The sequence below is a fragment of the Salvelinus fontinalis genome, chromosome 9 (genome assembly GCF_029448725.1).
Source record: "Salvelinus fontinalis isolate EN_2023a chromosome 9, ASM2944872v1, whole genome shotgun sequence".
Lineage (NCBI taxonomy): Eukaryota > Metazoa > Chordata > Actinopteri > Salmoniformes > Salmonidae > Salvelinus > Salvelinus fontinalis.
In genome coordinates, this window is record NC_074673.1 from 15,729,474 (window position 1) to 15,746,937 (window position 17,464).

A 17,464-nucleotide genomic window follows, 5' to 3' on the forward strand; every position below is an offset into this window, starting at 1 on the left:
TGGTCGGTCATTTATTCACTAGAATGTTTCTGGGGGTGGTCACATGTGGAGTCACTGCTCTTTGCTTTGCATTTATGAGAAGCTCAACTCAATACAACTATACAAGAGATTAGAAACGTAATGTCTCTACATAGAGGTAACGTTTTGGATTCTATGATGAACAGTGGTGATGGTGCCACTACTGTTGGATTTGACAGATTCTGTTATGAGTTAATCAGTTAAATAGTTATGTTGACTAGATAAATTGCAGCCAGTCTGAACTAATGTCTTTAGGCAGCTAGTGCTCCATCCATTTACATCTAGACCCTACATGTTTGACCAGAGGTTCTTGTAATGTTTTTCTCCAATTTGGTTACAAACTTTTCACTGCACAAACATTGTGGGTGATCATGTTGTGTGTTTTGGGAGGGTATCTGCCTTTTTCACGACATGTAATGACAATCATCCCCTGGAATTACCTGAGGTGTATGTAGGCAGCACTACACAACCACACAATTGTTCACTCTAATGGAACAGCTGCGTGACGTTTTTGTGGAAGAGGCGGATTCTACTTTCCCCTACTTATGTAACTGTCAGAAAAGCACTGTACTGGCAGACGAACAATACAGATTTATCTGGTTTTTGTTATTGTGATTTAGTGCTCTTATAAATCTGTCAGCTCACAAGGAAAACTAAGTCAACTGGAAAAGCTGTGGAATGAGGGGAGTGTGCTTTTGGTCTTTTTTGATCCCACACACCGATACTTGGCTGGCTGAAGAAAGCGGCGTTTTATTTTGATGCGTTTTAGTTTTTTCTCTTTCCCCCTCCAGTAGGTGGATTTAACTAGCGTTGCTCTGTGATGATGCATGTTATCTCATTCTGTTTCTTTCTGTTTTTTTCTCTTGCTATTTCACTCTCGCTCTAAGTTAAGGTAGTGACCTATTAAAAGCTCAGGAATGCTTTGAGTGGACCCTCTGACCTTGTAAGGCTGCGTTTAGACAGGAATCCTGATTCTATTTATTTTCCACTAATTGGTCTTTTTACCAATCACACATCTTTTTCAGAGCTCATCTGATTGGTCAAAAGATCAATTTGTGAAAATAAAATATCAGATTCTGTCTTCCTGTCTAAACGCAGCCTAATGGCTCTGACCCGGTAGTTCATGGTCAAAGGCAGTCCTCAGAACCTGGCCAGAACAGAGGGGAGGAAGGATGGGTGGAGGGCTCAGGGGCACAAGTGCTCCCCATACCTGAAGCAAGAGTGGGAGTTTGGCGGTCAGCAACTTTTGTTTACATCCCCCAATGTCTCCCGTCTCACCTGCTTTCAAACAGGACATGGGTTAATGTTATTGCATAATTTTCTCATCTATTTCTCATCTCATCTCATCTATATCTATCTCATCTATAACAGTATGAGGCCGTGTGTGGCATATTAGATGATACATTTAAACTTTATCCAGTTCCACAAAACCTATTTCCAAAGGTTAACACATACAAAACAAATAAAAAAATCCAAAAGTTTTCTCATAAAGTAGACCGAAACACAACAATTGTAGTAAAACATTTACATTCAAACTAGTTATTTTGGTCTCGTTTCCCAGAAGTCTACTGCATTCTCCTAATCCAGTCCTGTATGCTGTGTTTTGGTTTCAACCATACTTATATTCTTATGTGTCCACTCAACCTCATGGATAGAGCAGATACCTTTTAGGCAGGTACGTCCACCCACAGGATGCAATTTGTCTTCCAGTTGTTCTGGGAGATGAGCTCTGTCAGCTCTTGTTAAAGACACATTAACATCTGCATGAGGGGGAGGCACACAGGGTTGAATTATTGACAGCACACTGTTTCTCTCACCTCTAGTCCAGGTTCACTACAATCCTTTTAGGAGTTTCTAAATTCTTTGTGCTCTTTGACGTGCCCATGATTCAATCTTTATACATTAATGAAAACAGATTTTGATAGTACCTAATCTTACACAGGAGAGCACACTAATGACCTAATTACACAGAGGTGAGAGAGCTTCAGTTTTTACTCATGTTAAAATGTTGCCCGCGCACCCCCCTAACCCTCTTGTGATATGGGAAGTGAGAAGGAAAGGGAAAGGTGCCGCCTGCTTCCTGACATGCATCTGTTGGGATGAGTGGGACTAGAGTCAAAATGAACATCCGCCACTTCTGAACTGAACAGACCTGACACACAGGTTATACTCATCTTGAAAAACACAAAGAAAATAAAAACATTAACGTTTATCTCTAAACAAGAACAAGAATTGCGTACAAATCAACTACTAAATGTTCATGTTTTTCAGTTAATAACCATGTATAATCACTATATGTGGAAACCCTGACAGATGCAAGATATGCACTTGTCATTAGTCATCTTCCTGCTGTTTCACCCTTCATAGAGAAGCTATACTCTTGTTGATTTCCAATTTAATAATCACTGTCATTAACCTATCCAATAATTAATTAAAAGGAGTTCAAGACACTATTCCTTCTGACCAGCCCTGTGTGCCCACACAGTAAGGATGACTTACAGTACTGTAGCTTTCTCCTCCATATAACCACTAATGAAAACATTGACTGGACTTCAGTTATTCTAACTTATTGTACTGTGAGGTTTTTATATACAGTTATTAGATCTTAATTTGACATCTTGTCGCAGCAAAATAATCCTGCAGCAACAGGATGTGAACGTTTAGTCTATAATGTTGCATGATCGATGGCTAGGCTATTTGGCTGAAAGTAGGCTACTTGAGAAGTGCAATACTGTTAATATAACCGTGGGTTTTCAGTGAATTTATGTAAATCACGAAGCTCATCTGCATGTCCTGAAGTGCAGGAAAATTCTCAGCACCAAAAGAGTGATCAAATTAAGATCCTGCACCTGTACCATTAAATTTAAATGATGCCTCCCGGGTGGAGCAGTGGTCTAGGGCACTGCGATGCTAGCTGCGCCACCAGAGTCTCTGGGTTCGCGCCCAGGCTCTGTCGCAGCCGGCCGCGACCGGGAGTTCCGTGGGGCGACGCACAATTGGCCTAGCGTCGTCCGGGTTAGGGAGGGTTTGGCCGGTAGGGATATCCTTGTCTCATCGCGCTCCAGCGATTGGATACCACGAAAATTGGGGAGAAAAGGGGATAAAATATATATATATATTTTTTTAAATGATGATGATCGTGAAGTGCAAAATTATAAGCAAACAAATCGTCAACTGCTGGTTTTGATAATTAGCTCTTCTGGTCAGGAGCATTGTTATAAATCGTCATGGTGATTTCTTTGCACCATGCCTGTTAGGAGCTGTGTTGTTCAGAGGGTAACATTAGAGGGCCCAAATGTATGACTTGTATAATGGATGAGGGTTGTTGCGTAGCACTAACATAACTCCTGTTCAGCGTAAGTGTTGTGACTGGCTCCTGTGAGAACCTGTTTAAATGCTGTGAACCTGCTCTTTACTTCACCCTTTCCTACTGACAGACAACATAATATATGCCAGCTCCAACCTGTTCACACCGATAGCTCTGATTGCTGCATGGGAATATCGGAAGTAGTAGGACTCGAGCATATGACTGTTGGTAGTATATCATAAAAGCAGGACCTAGCTAATGGCTGGCCCACCAAACATGACCTTGTTTTGCCAATGCATGGTTGCATTATTGCAATGTAACATGTTTGATTTTTTTTCTAGTTCAGTGCATGAATATGTAATGCCAGTTGGAAGGGAAGTGTACACCCGTGTCTCACACACACACACACACACACACACACACACACACACACACACAGGTATGTAGAGGGACACCGTGTCCTGTGCTGTGTGAGTCATTAAAAGGTGTTGACACACACAGGCATGTTTCGTCTTTGACAGGCCCGTGGAGCATGAGATCAAGGAAGCCTGCTGAATGTATTTACTATGGTAAATGTTTAATCCAGCCAGCCTTTCCAACTAGCTGGACGCCTGTTTGCCTGCAGCTCTGTGTTTCCCAGTCCTATGCAGTCGAAATCACAGCACAGCACCGCCAAGGTTCGGTTACAGGGAGATGTTGGAGAATTTGCGTTCACAGACATTACGAGAGGAATGGTATGCAAGTCAGTGTGATATACACTGAGTGTCCAAAGCTTCCCACAGTTGTCAAGTTGTCTGGATGGCCTTTGGGTGGTGGACTATTCTTGATACACACGGAAAACTGCTGGGCATTAAAAAAACTGCAGCGTTGCAGTTCTTGACACAAACCGATCCACCTGGCACCTACTACCATACCCCGTTCAAAGACACTTAAATATTTTATCTTGCCGATTAACCCTCTGAATGGGACACGTACACAATCCATGTCTCAAGGCTTAACAATCCTTCTTTGAACTGTCTCATCCCCTTCATCTACACTGATTTAACAAGTGACGTCAATAAGGGACCATAGCTTTCACCTGGATTCACCTGGTCAGTCTGTCATGGAAAGAGCAGGTGTTCTTAATGTTTTGTACACTCAGTGTATTCCCATGTTTGTCGCCTAACTCTAACATGGCATGAATTGGTCCTATTGGGCCTGCGTGTTAGAACAACAACATTAAGCTGCTTTGGTTTCAAAACTAGGAGCAGGAGGAATTAACCCAACCATACCCCTTCCTATAAATCAATATGGCTGAGTGGCTCCTCGGGTTGAGTGAGTTATGACAAGCACTGTGAGAGGACTGTGTCTGTGAGTTATGACGGGCCCTGTGAGGGGACTGTGTCTGTGAGAAATTACTCTCTCTTACATGGCACCAAACAGCCAGGCTGAGTTGTTGTCATCAACGATTCATAAGGCCACACCCTAGTTTTCATGTTCCATGTTCATCCAGCTAGATTGACTGATGAACAGAACAGAGCAGACAGGCTCATCAAGTTTATTAGGCACTTAGCTACAGTAGGAGCTCTGACAGGACCTCTGTCTCTTTCTATCACTCTTTCCGCGCCACATTCAGTAGGAAAACATTGTTAAATGTTTCAGATAGAAATTACATGAGCAGAGCCAACATGATTCCTTATTCTACATGTTAGAGAGGCATGTTCTGCAAAATATATTTATATCTGATGCTCCTCAATGTTGTGCCCTGCTGAACATGCCCCAGGTTTCAGTATGACTAGAGGGTCAGCCCCTCCATCTGACATGCCACTTGTGGAACAATTAGCTCCAGTGTAGAATAATCCCATACTAGCCTGTCTGGTCCATGTATCCTCCTCTCCAATGGTCTGGATGGGGGTGAGAGTGGTTGTCAGTTGGCACCTTGAGGTGTGTTATGTTATGTTCTGACTCACTCACTCGTGGTTTGGTTTTATTGCCCCCCACTCATCCAGATTGTTTCCATGTCAGTAGTATTTCCTAAAGACAGCCACCAGATGAAGAGAGGGTTTATTAGATCCCATATGGATATTATCTGCTGGGCTCATTCCAGCAAACACATAATGAGCCTGCATCATCTCATGTGAGTGGTTTTGTACTATGCATGTGTAGCATGCATTTCAATATCACTAAAGTCTTGAATTTGATTATATATACATTTTGATGATCTCTTTGGGGTGAATCCTAACCGACTGGCCAGATGTGCAGTAGATTTTCACTTAGTTATTCAGTGATGTCAATGGGAGACTAAATTAAAATTCTACTTAAGTGGAAGTTACGATTGGCCCCTTAATGTTTTAGAGGGCCAGTCTTTATTCAGCTGGCGTAAGAATGATTCCGGTCTTACAGGTTGCTGCTCTGTAACTATTTATAGATTTGCTGTCTCCCGCTGATACAGTTCATTACCTAGGTTTATGAATGATGAGGTTGATGACCCATGAGAACATCGCCAGGGCAGGGTCCCATTCATTACTAAGGGGGCATTGCATGAGTGGAATGGGGGGGGGGGGGGGGGGGGGGGGGTTGAAGGGTACAGGAAGTCTCTCAGGTCAGTCTTTTCACCTTACAGTATGTCTGCATTATGCAACTCCATTATGATAACACCAGCCTGATAGCGTTATCATACAAACGCAGCAGAAATGGTACAGGAAATCCCTGGAACAGATGGTTACGCCTACGTTTTAATTTTAAAGGTTATAGTTAAGTCATGCTATTTATGGTAAGGGTGTGGCCAGGTTGTTTTTAAAGTGAAGTGGGCATGGTACAGTGTATGGATACGTTTGAGGTAAAATGGCTGTTTGAGGACAATGCAACAAGGTTGTGTTTCAGTGTTATCTGTGACTGTTGCCAGGGTGCTTAAACAGTTAAATCACCTTATCTACCCAACACAGCTACAATGCCTACACAGCATAAACACAGTTTCAGAGAGAAGAAGTAGCTGTGCCATCCAAGACAGCAGCTGCCTGTGACCGTCTGGTGTTTCTCTCTGTTGGCTTCTCCTCCACACACACACACACCGCTGACCAGATGTTCCTCTCTGGTGTCCAATCGAAACACACTGCCGCTCTATTTCATGTACACAGGAATTTATGCTCTTGTTTGTTTGTCTGTTTGAAACATGTCCATTCAATCTTGCTGAATGAAGCGTTATCTACCCCCATCCTCCCTCTGTCATCTGGTGGGATCAGAGCAGGTGCTGGTGTTAGAAAGACTGGGCACGACCTCACTACTGTACCACTGATCTGTCTGTCTGTGTCTGTCTGGCCACATAATGTACACCTCTGTGTGATCAATTTCATACATAAGGCCGAAATAATCTCAGCAGTATAGAAAACTAACACAGCATTAGTGTGGCACTGAGCTGTTGGGGACTCGAATCCTCCAGATCTGAAACACACACATCCCTTCTCAAACAGTCCCAGTCCATCCCACACAGTAGCACATGAAGCCTGACCCAGCCTTCATCCGTGACTTATGTAAACACCACTGTTTTCAGCAGAGGGAGCAGGGCTAGGCAGCTGCTCTCTGCCCCTGCCGCCCCGTGCCAAACACAGCCCAGTGAGGACACAGTGGGCACAACAACACAACAACAGCACGACGCCCAGACACAGAATCAGACAGGGTTGTATAAACAGAAACTGATTCTGCATGTCATGTTTCTCTCTCCTCCTCAATTTATAGAACCACAGTCTGAGTAGGGCAGTGCATAACCACTGCATTGACTTTGGGATGTTGTATGTCTCAGCTTTCCCAGGATCCATATACACTATTACTTGTCCTGATAAACCGATTAGAGCTCTCAAATGGTTGTCCTGACATAAACCATGCTGAGAACAAGCGATCCCTGAGGTTGATTGGCACAGCAAATTGTACTGTAACTGAATAGAGCATTGCCCCCAATAGGGCATGACCATCATGTTGCCAAGAAACCGGAGAGAAAGTGAGGATCAACTACATGGATGAATTAAACAATCACTGGATCAGGTGACAGCTAGTCTGAATTTGCATCAGCAGACTGGCTTTAATCTTGTATTCTCTGAATATGAACGGTTAGTAATGCATCAACAACATTCTCAAGAGAGAGGTTTTGTTCATTGATAATGTCCTTTGATATTTCTAGAAGTTACCATCTGGGAAATGCTACATCTTGGCAGGTTTGAACCTGGCACTCAGAGGTCCATAGTGTCACAGTAACAAAAATCTATAGGCCTAAACCGTGCCAACAGATACTGCATTCATATTGATCAAATGCAGTTGCAGTTGTAGGCTTCTAACGCACTGGCTTATATCCAACTTTTTGAACACCCACCTCAGAGTACAGTGAAAAGCTTGGCATGAAAATTGGTATCTAAGCAAATACAGGGAATTACAAACGTAATAGTAAAAATGTCTGGAATTTCCTCACTTGGTTAATAGTGAACAGTTTGGTCTGCTTTGTTGCTATATTCTACCTGTAAAAGGTATGCATTTACAGTAATCATCTTTAATGTGGAGTTCATGCTCTGCTGTTCCATAGACTCCAATGAAATACAACTGACCATGATAAGCACACATCACACACTGCAAGACATGGCCCCTAAAGAGATAAGCACACATCACACACTGCAAGACATGGCCCCTAAAGAGATAAGCACACATCACACACTGCAAGACATGGCCCCTAAAGAGATAAGCACACATCACACACTGCAAGACAACTTTTTTATCAACTTTTTACTTTCTCATGAGGTGGGCATAATCCCCATGCAAATAACATGTGTGAGTGTCCTAGCCAACACTTAAATAGTTTTCCCAACTCATGCAAGTACTAAATCAAACAGATCATAATATGTTGTAATAGTTTATTTCCACAGTAACCTGTATGTTTGTAGCTGAATGGTCATAGTCATGTGGGTCTTTGCAGTTCAATGCAGCTGTCGTTTTCCCTAGTTCTAATACTTGTGACACACAGAAACAGCAGAGCAAGCTATATCAATTTTCCATAACTTTTGTTAGGATTTCAGCACAATTGACATATTGCTTGTTTATACTATTTACATTTTAGTCATTTAGCAGACACTGTTATCCAGAGCAACTTACAAGTGCCTTGCTCAAGGGCACATAGACATATTTTTCACCTAGTCAGGTCAGGGATTCGAACCAGTGACCTTTAGTTTGCTGGCCCAGATGCTCTTAACCGCTAGGCTACCTGACGCCTTTTAGATTTTAAATGTCCATGCTTATGCCTTTTGGAGGAAAAGGAGAAACATATTGTTTAGTGTGGAGAATTTCACTGCCCTGAGTTTGCATTGCATATTTTCAACAGTTCAATAAAGAGTTACACTAGTGATTCACAAACAGGTGTATTGTCAGAGTCCTGGCTATGCATGGAGCTCAGCCCCGTGTCTGAGTCCTCATCGTTCGTGTTGCTGGTCTTGGAGAGACCTCTGGCCTGCTCCACCCACCCACTGCTCTTCTCCAAAGAAGGCAACATTTCAGTCTCAGTGACACCAGAGGGTTCTTTGTAATCATCGGGTAACTTCTCATTATTTAAATCCATAGAGTCCATTTTTACGAGCAAATCCGTTAGTTCTTTTTCTTTTGCGTCCCACAGCTCCTGGCTTAAGTCCAAATCACCCTTAATAGTCTCTAAATCCGTGTTCAAACGAAGACCAATATATAAACTAGTATCCAGCTGTATTTTGATTTTCTCCTCATCTAAAACCAAGTCGTTCTCTGATAAACTGTCCACAGTTGTCTCTTGAGCAGCGACGCCTGCCTTTGGAGCCATTGCAGACACGGGGATGTCTACAGACTCCCCAATACTGTCGGTATCTTTGCCCGACAGCTCATCTTGCCGTCTTTTCATCCACCTTTGGTTCAGCTCCTCCTGAATCTCACCTGTGATGATGTCCATGAGAGCTTCGCGTTCTGTCAACTCCTCCTGAAGTCGCAGGACCTCCTCGCAACAGAGCGCGTACTCCTCAAACTGTGCGATAGCCTCCGCTGAACATGGCACGTTCTCTGTTGGATCAGCCTTCGCGCTTGACTCCACCATGTATGTGTCCTGCACATAATTGATACCATGTTTCTTAATTCTGTCAAAATGCACGTTTGCCTCATACCTCTCTATATCCCTATCTAATTCTTTGATCCTTTTGATCTGTTGGCGGATGGTGTGATCTTGAGATATAACCAAGTGCACCAATGTTTCCATTTTCTCCACTGAGGATGTATCTTTAGGAACAGTCTCCTCTTTCTTTTTGTTAATTTTTTCCAACTTTCTAAAAGCTTTTCTAACAATCCTCCGCTGCTTTTCTTGCGAGAAAGCCATTGTGGTCTTGGCTGCTCCCTTGAATACGCACGGACTGTCTTTGCTCTGAACGACCCGCGCTTCGGCGCTCCTGGGTCCGTTGTTCGGTAACGATGCCTCATTCTTCACCAACACAAACCTCACATTTTCCTGCTCATCTCCCCAGGCGCTCCAGAGATGCAGGATTTTGGTTTTATTGGGTAAAATCCTCTCAAAGCCTCTCCATTTCTCCACTATGCAGTAAGACTGGGGGGTCCCAGATAGCATCACCGCTGACGCACCTTGCTTCAAGTTTTGGTCCTCCAGTAGAACTTTGACAACATCGGAGCAGGTGGTGCGCTTGGACAGCCCGGAGACCAGTTTCTCCTCCCGGCAGACCCATACTGATACCTTGCATTCATCCTGCTCCATACTGGAAAAACCTTTAACCCAATTGCTGATTAAAGTTTCTGCTCTCCTTTCGACTCCTCGGTTCCACTTTTCAGTTGTAGAGGGAAAAGTGACACACACCTTCATTTGGAGCTGTCCTTATTCTCATGTAAGCATGTCATCATCATGAAGTAATAAGCGCAGTACTTGCCTCCAGTAGGACTTTTCCTGTGGCAGACTGAGTGAGGCACACTGTGAAGTTGTTCTGCGGGGGATCACATTATCAGACTTCCTTTTGGAACACTGTGCGCAGAGGAGGAACGGGCATCCTTCCTTTCGGTTGGTATGCACTGCTGTGGGTACATTTCTATGCAAACACTAAAGTATACGCCCTCCGCTCCCAATGGGACTCTCTCCACTCTTCGTTGATCACAACACTACAACTCTACTCCAAACATAAGTTTTTGAAAGTAACATTACCCACCCACTTTGTGCGCATTTTACGCACCAGTTTGCCTACTGTACTTTGGTCAAAACTACCATCAATCTCATGTGAAAGATTAAAAAGTGGACACATTTTAAAGTGATTGTTATATATGTCATTAAATGAATTCAAGTGAAATTGTCAAGTTAAACTATATAAATATTCTGATGTCTCAAGCTTATTCATCTACAAGGCCTTGTATTAGTTTATGTTGATGCACATAAAGACAAGAGTTAGTCAGGTTCCCCCTTGTTTCACTCCATTATTTCACATCTTGTAGACTTCTGATCTGGTCTTCTGCAGAAACAACAAAGCAAGTGAAAAAAAATATATATATATGAATGGAGCTGCTCAGAAGATAATTTATCTCTGCCCTCTATAACACCCCAACCAAACCACTTCCCGCAAAGACATATGAACGAAAAACATATTTTCATAAAACAAGGATTTGTCTGTGGTTATTGCAGAGGTCTTTAGTGGATAGGGATTGTTGTCTGGGTGTGTATATGTTAATTCCCTACAGCCCTGGCCGGAATCACAGCTCGTCATTGGTCCCGGTCGGTTTATCCTCCTGTGATCCTGACAGCTGATGACAGGCCAAGTTTGTTGATGAAACACTACATAAAACCCCAGGCTGGAGGTTATAATCATGTCAGCCAGGTTATTCTCCAACATCAACATAGCCAGGAGCTAGCTGTATTGAAAGAGGATTGCCATTTCGAAGCTCAAGAAAAAGTGGAGTTACTATTTATTCTCATGTGTGTGAATAGGTCAACATTATCACAGGTTGCCAAGCCCGATTCTTTTGGATAGAGCTCCCCCTGTTGTGCATTAGGAGCATTGTATGTTCCGGCAAAATAAGTAATACTATAATAATTTCAGAGACGTTAATTGACGTTTGTGAGAAATTATCATATTATCATTCAGAAACAGAATTGAATATTTATTTTAATTGGATATAATATGCATACAACATTTCTAGAAAGCTATAAAATATCTAACATTTTAGCAATGAAGAAAAACTTACAAAGCAAAGACCAGACCCATTACAGTAAAAACAGTCTTTTTCCATATTCTCACCTTTAACCATTTTCTGCACACAATATTCTGAGGATGCCATCCAAATTTGAGAAAAATTAAAGCCATTTTTGAAAAAAAATAGACAAAAAGGTACCAGTACCTACAGACAAATAACAACCCAGATCTTAGCTGCTGATGTTTGTGTAAAAAAAATACTCATTTTAAAATAACAATATTTCCCCAAAACGTATCTTGTGGTTGACAGGACTGACATACTGGGAGCCCAACAGTGAAACCAACAGGCTTGACTCTGATTAAACTGGAGTCATCACAAAAGCATTGTAAGTATAGCCTACATAGAACACATTCAAACAGAAACTACTGTAGTGGTGGTCTGTGTTGCTCACACCATAATATAGTCCCAATTATTAATAAATTAGAACACAGGTCAAAGGTCATCTAAACATGACATGAACCCTGCCTGATCAATTGTCTTCAGCAACACTAACATACACGTATACTGCATTATGTTTTATGGACTGTAATGTTAGTGTGCATATGGTATGATAACAGTTGATTTACTGTGACAGTGATATCAAATAAACCTTCGCAGAGGGATCTTTTGACTCATAACTATTGAAAACACTGAACATGCATCTATCTTTTCCCAAATAGTCTAATAGTTGTGGTAATGAATACAGTTCTACAAAGAAAGATATTGATAAAGGCATTCTGGTGATCTCGTCCGCCATTTCTTTAACTTTTTGGTTTTGCTTCTTTTAAACCTTTTCTAAGATGTAAAGTCATGACCAAAGGCACTTTATAATAGTGCAGGCGACAAATGCACATCTGACATGTCTCCAGATTTTTGGTTTTTGATAGACAAGGCAAAGTTATTACTGCTATTACACATGGAATTTGTTTATTGTAATAATCAATGTATAACTTAGCATCATTATTTTGTAAAACAAGGTGAAATGTGTACATATAAAACGGACAGTTGTGTATCTATAATGACCAACATGAAACATCACTAATGTTATGCATTTTCCATCCAAGCAAACCAGGTGCCATTGGGGAAAAGTTACTAAGGCACTGTACATGCAACACTGGGATGTATGAGAATAACAGGGCTGTCCTCCAGTTTAGGAAGAGCTCATATTTCGTGGTAGAGTTACAGTATCTGTAAGGATGCCATTCCCTACCGCCAAGGTTAAAGATGCAATCCGCATTAGGGGAAACAGCGCCACTGTCCACCCCGCGGACGTTATTGTTTTGCTGACAAAGTGGAGGTGAGGAACGTCACGCATCCTGCAAAACATTTCTTTACAGTACATGTTATGCTGTTCTATTGCGTGTGCAATGATGTGGGGGGGGGGGGGGCATAGTTGTTTGTAGTACCTTCTTTGTTGTTGTTATATCGCAAACAGACGTGGCAGTTCCACTAATAACGAGTCCAGCTTTAGTGTAGGCCACAGATTGACGGGCAAAATAAGGCTGAATTACATCCAGAACCAAGAACATCCAAAGATTAATGTGTGGGAGTGTTTTGACTACTGTGTTCCTCAGTCACTGAGAAGTAAAGTTTCCCTCTATCCCACATAACCATACAGAGGAACTAAGTGCTTATTTTCAATATGTGTATTCTTTGCTTCATTTGATATACGGGGTAAAACCTTAGCAGCTTAGAGAAAAGATACCTTAGGAGGAATCTCTGGTCTCTGCCATGCATTGTCTTGCTTTAGTGTCATCAGTGCTTTTTCTCTTTAGTTGGGCCCAGGGGATATGATGCAAAGTGGTACCTGAATCTTATTTATACTCTCAATGTCCCTGGAATTGTAACTGTAACCTGTCTTCATCATACACTAGTTTAGCATTTTCTATGTTATCCAAAATGTAAAACCTTTTTCTTTGGAAATTTTTTGTGTGATAGAGATGTTCATTCGGAAAGTATTCAGACCCCTTGACTTTTTCCAGATTTTGTTACATTTGAGCCTTATTCTAAAATGTATTAAATAAAACATTTTCCTCAGCAATCTACACACAATACCTGATAATGAATAGGCAAAAACAGGTTTGACATTTTTGCAAATTTATTAAAAACAGAAATACCTTATTTACAAAAGTATTCAGACCCTTTGCTATGAGCCTCGAAATTGAGCTCAGATACATCCTGTTTCCATTGATTATCCTTGAGATCATTTTTCAGTCCACCTGTGGTAAATTCAACTGATTGGACATGATTTGGAAAGGCACACACCTGTCTATATAAGATCCCACAGTTGACAGTGCATGTCAGAGCAAAAACCAAGCCATGAGGTCGAAGGTATTGCCCGTATAGCTCTGAGACAGGATTGTGTCGATGCACAGATCTGGGGAAGGGTACTAGAAAAATGTCTGCAGCATTGAAGATCCCCACGAACACAGTGGCCTCCATCATTCTTAAATGGAAGAAGTTTGGAACCACCAAGACTCTTCCTAGAGCTGGCCGCCCAGCCAAACTGAGCAATCGGGGGAGAAGGGCCTTGGTCAGGGAGGTGACCAAGACCCCGATGGTCACTCTGACAGAGCTACTCTGTAGAGATGGGAGAACCTTCCAGAAGGGCAAACATCTCTGTAACATTCCACCAATCAGGCCTTTATGGTAGAGTGGCCAGACGGAAGCCACTCCTCAGTAAAAGGCACGTGACAGCCCGCTTGGAGTTTGCCAAAAGGCACCTAAAGACTCTCAGACCATGAGAAACAAGATTATCTGGTCTGATGAAACCAAGATTGAACTCTTTGGCCTGAATGCCAAGCGTCACGTCTGGAGGAAACCTGGTGGTGAAGCATGGTGGTTGCAGCATCATGCTATGGGAATGTTTTTCAGCGGCAGGAACTGGGAGACTAGTCAGGTTCGAGGGAAAGATGAACGGAGCAAAGTATAGAGAGATCCTTGATGAAAACCAGCTCCAGAGTGCTCAGGACCTCAGACTGTGGCGAAGGTTCACCTTCCAACAGGACAATGATCCTAAGAACACAGCCAAGAAAACACAGGAGTGGCTTTGGGACAAGTCTCTGAATGTCCTTGAGTGGCCCAGCCAGAGCACAGACTTGAACCTGATCAAACATCTCTGGAGACCTGAAAATATTTTTTGAAATGAGCAACAATTTCTAAAAACCTGTTTTTGCTTTGTCATTATGGGGTATTGTGTGTAGATTGATGACGAAAAAACAACACTTTAATACATTTTAGAATAAGGCTGTAAATTAACAAAATGTGGAAAAAGTCAACGGGTCTGAATACTTTCCGAAGGCACTGTATGTAGTAACTGTATAATGTTTAATATTTATCTAATTAAGAAAGGCTAAGATCTGTAATTGGTTTATAATTGTGATGACTACAGTATAAAATGCAGAAAACAGATAGCTTCCAAATGTAATCCACAGTACATCTTCCTATGTTACACAATGCCCCTTCATATGTACACCATAGATATGACATAGTCTGGAAAAATGACACCACACAACTGTACCACAAATTGACAGCTGCACTCATACAAATATACATACAAAATACAAATATAATGATATTATCCATTAGAAACTTCACCTCAATGTAACCCAAGGACATTGTGGGTGGGATTTGTGTAGAGGCACAGCCACTTTTCATAAGGTTGTCTTTCTGAAGGTGTGTTTCACTGGGCGGTTGCCTCATGTCCCCCTCACAACCAACCAATCACAACAGCGATTTATCTCTGTCAATTACTAAGAATTCGTCCTTCAATGTCTTCCCTCCATTCTTCAGAAGCTGTCCTTCAGGTAGATCGGTGATAGTTTGTCCCAGCACGTTTCTACTGAATCAGTCTCTTATTCCTTGACTAGCCGGTAGATGTGATGTTGAGCTCCGTGGTCGCTGTTCGACACCTCAAACACACACGCCATGCAAAGCATCGTCTCCTGTGTTTCTCTGTTAGTCACCACCTGAAGCACAAGAGAAATGCAGTGTGAGACACACACACACAAACACTAGTATACAAGCAGACTGACTGAACAGGCTATCCTTACCAATAGGATAGTGAAGTTCTCTAGGACACTGTTCATCATGTACTTCTCAGGCAGGTGTTTGAGTTTGTGGATAAAGTTGATCATGTATTCACACATGGGGGAGCGGCTTATCCTGTAGACAAAGCGTCCATTCTCAAAGCAGGCATATTCCGTCTGAAGGAGGGAGAGAGACAGAGAGAGATCACGAGTACAGCTCTTCACAAGAAAACTAATAAGTGAAGGGAACAATGTCCACCACGATCAAATAGGATGTAAAACACAGCAATTGTGAGAAACACAAATATAAAAGTAGGTAACGATTATGAGTCATGTGTAGTTTTTAATAGTTGCTTCTCCACCAAGCACACAGTGGTGTGTGTGCATGTAGGACTAAGAGCTGGATTCACTTCGTATCACAGAAGATACGCGTTCAAATTTAAAGGTAATTTCCAATTGAGCCGACATATGCAGCGTTTACCCGCAAACGTGGAACATACCCTTTAAATTTCAATCAAGCTATAACGTGGATCTTCAGCGTGATTGAAATGTAAAGGCAATGTTCCCACTTTAGTGGAAACTTTATTCAGGGTAAACGCTGCATATGTCATCTCAATCAGAAGTTACCTTTACATTTCTATCACGTAAACTGTATTGCTTCAGCTTTACAGAATAAATAGAGCCCTAGGACTCACCTCGACCTTCTCGACCACCTGCTTGCCGAAGGAGCACACCTTGGTAGAGCACGTGATGGTCATGTTCTCAGAGCTCTCATACTGGCTGCTCACACCGTAGAAGGCCCCAGAGTCATCCTGGATGTTACAGTTCAGGTCAGCCTGCATCAGGACAACACAACATGTATTTTTATTAGAAAAATGATTTAACCTTTATTTAACTAGGCAAGTCATGTAGAGGATAAACTACATAGTCAAACAAATGTTGACCAACACCAGCAATGCAATGAGTTAAATGTTTACAACAAAACACATAAAAATGTTTAAATGAAAATAGATTTTCTTTAAGTCTCAAGAGGACTAATATAACTTGGCTGTACAGCTGGGTTATCCAACTGGCGGCCCGCTGGTGATTTTATTTGGCCCCCCCAAGTTCTGTGCAAAAAACAAAAAAACTACATTTAAAATCATAAGACTGTAAAAACAAATCTGTTCCAAAGTATTCCCACGCATAGATAGAGATACTCAGTGGCCAGTTTATTAGGTACACGACCCCATTCAAGAAAATGTGATCGTGGCTTGGATATAAAGCAGGCTGAGGCATTCTGTTACTGTTTGATTGAATGTTAAAATGGGCAAAACAAGTGACCTAAGGGACTTTGTGCGTGGTATGCGCATCAATGCCAGGCACGCCGGTTCCAGTATCTCAGAAACGTCCGGCCTCCTGGGCTTTTCACGCATAACAGTGCCTAGAGTTTACCGAGAATGGTGCAACAAATAAAAACATCCAGTCAGCGGCAGTCCTGAGGTCAAAAACTCGATGAGAGGTCAAGGAGAATGGCAAGAATTGTGCAAGCTAACAGGCGGCCGATAAATAGGCAAATAACAGTGCAGTACAACAGTGGTGTGCAGTACGGCATCACAGTGCGCACAACTCGTCGGTCGTTATCAAATCAAATGTATTTATATAGCCCTTCTTTTATCAGCTGATATCTCAAAGTGCTGTACAGAAACCCAGCCTAAAACCCCAAACAGCAAGCAATGCAGGTGTAGAAGCACGGTGGCTAGGAAAAACTCCCTAGAAAGGCCAAAACCTAGGAAGAAACCTAGAGAGGAACCAGGCTATGAGGGGTGGCCAGTCCTCTTCTGGCTGTGCTGGGTGGAGATTATAACAGAACATGGCCAAGATGTTCAAAATGTTCATAAATGACCAGCATGGTCAAATAGTAATAATCACAGTAGTT

General features: G+C 42.1%; 2 protein-coding genes across 5 annotated transcripts in view; both read right to left on the minus strand.

The window, feature by feature from the left end:
• Positions 1-8,185: 8,185 nt before the first annotated feature.
• Positions 8,186-10,426, minus strand: LOC129862153 (ras association domain-containing protein 10-like). Its single transcript, XM_055933537.1, has one exon. The coding sequence runs from the start codon at positions 10,164-10,166 to the stop codon at positions 8,676-8,678; it is 1,491 nt and encodes a 496-aa protein (XP_055789512.1). The 5' UTR covers positions 10,167-10,426; the 3' UTR covers positions 8,186-8,675.
• Positions 10,427-11,433: 1,007 nt separating this feature from the next.
• The window catches only part of tead1a (TEA domain family member 1a), a 119,673-nt gene continuing 113,642 nt past the window's right edge, over positions 11,434-17,464 (minus strand). For all 4 annotated transcript variants that reach the window (XM_055933541.1, XM_055933540.1, XM_055933539.1 and 1 more), the window contains 3 exons: positions 16,242-16,382; positions 15,571-15,723; positions 11,434-15,486 (listed from right to left, as the gene is read on the minus strand). In XM_055933541.1, the coding sequence (XP_055789516.1) occupies positions 15,373-15,486; positions 15,571-15,723; positions 16,242-16,382 (408 nt within the window). In that variant the 3' untranslated portion in view covers positions 11,434-15,372. The remainder of the gene's footprint in view (positions 15,487-15,570; positions 15,724-16,241; positions 16,383-17,464) is intronic.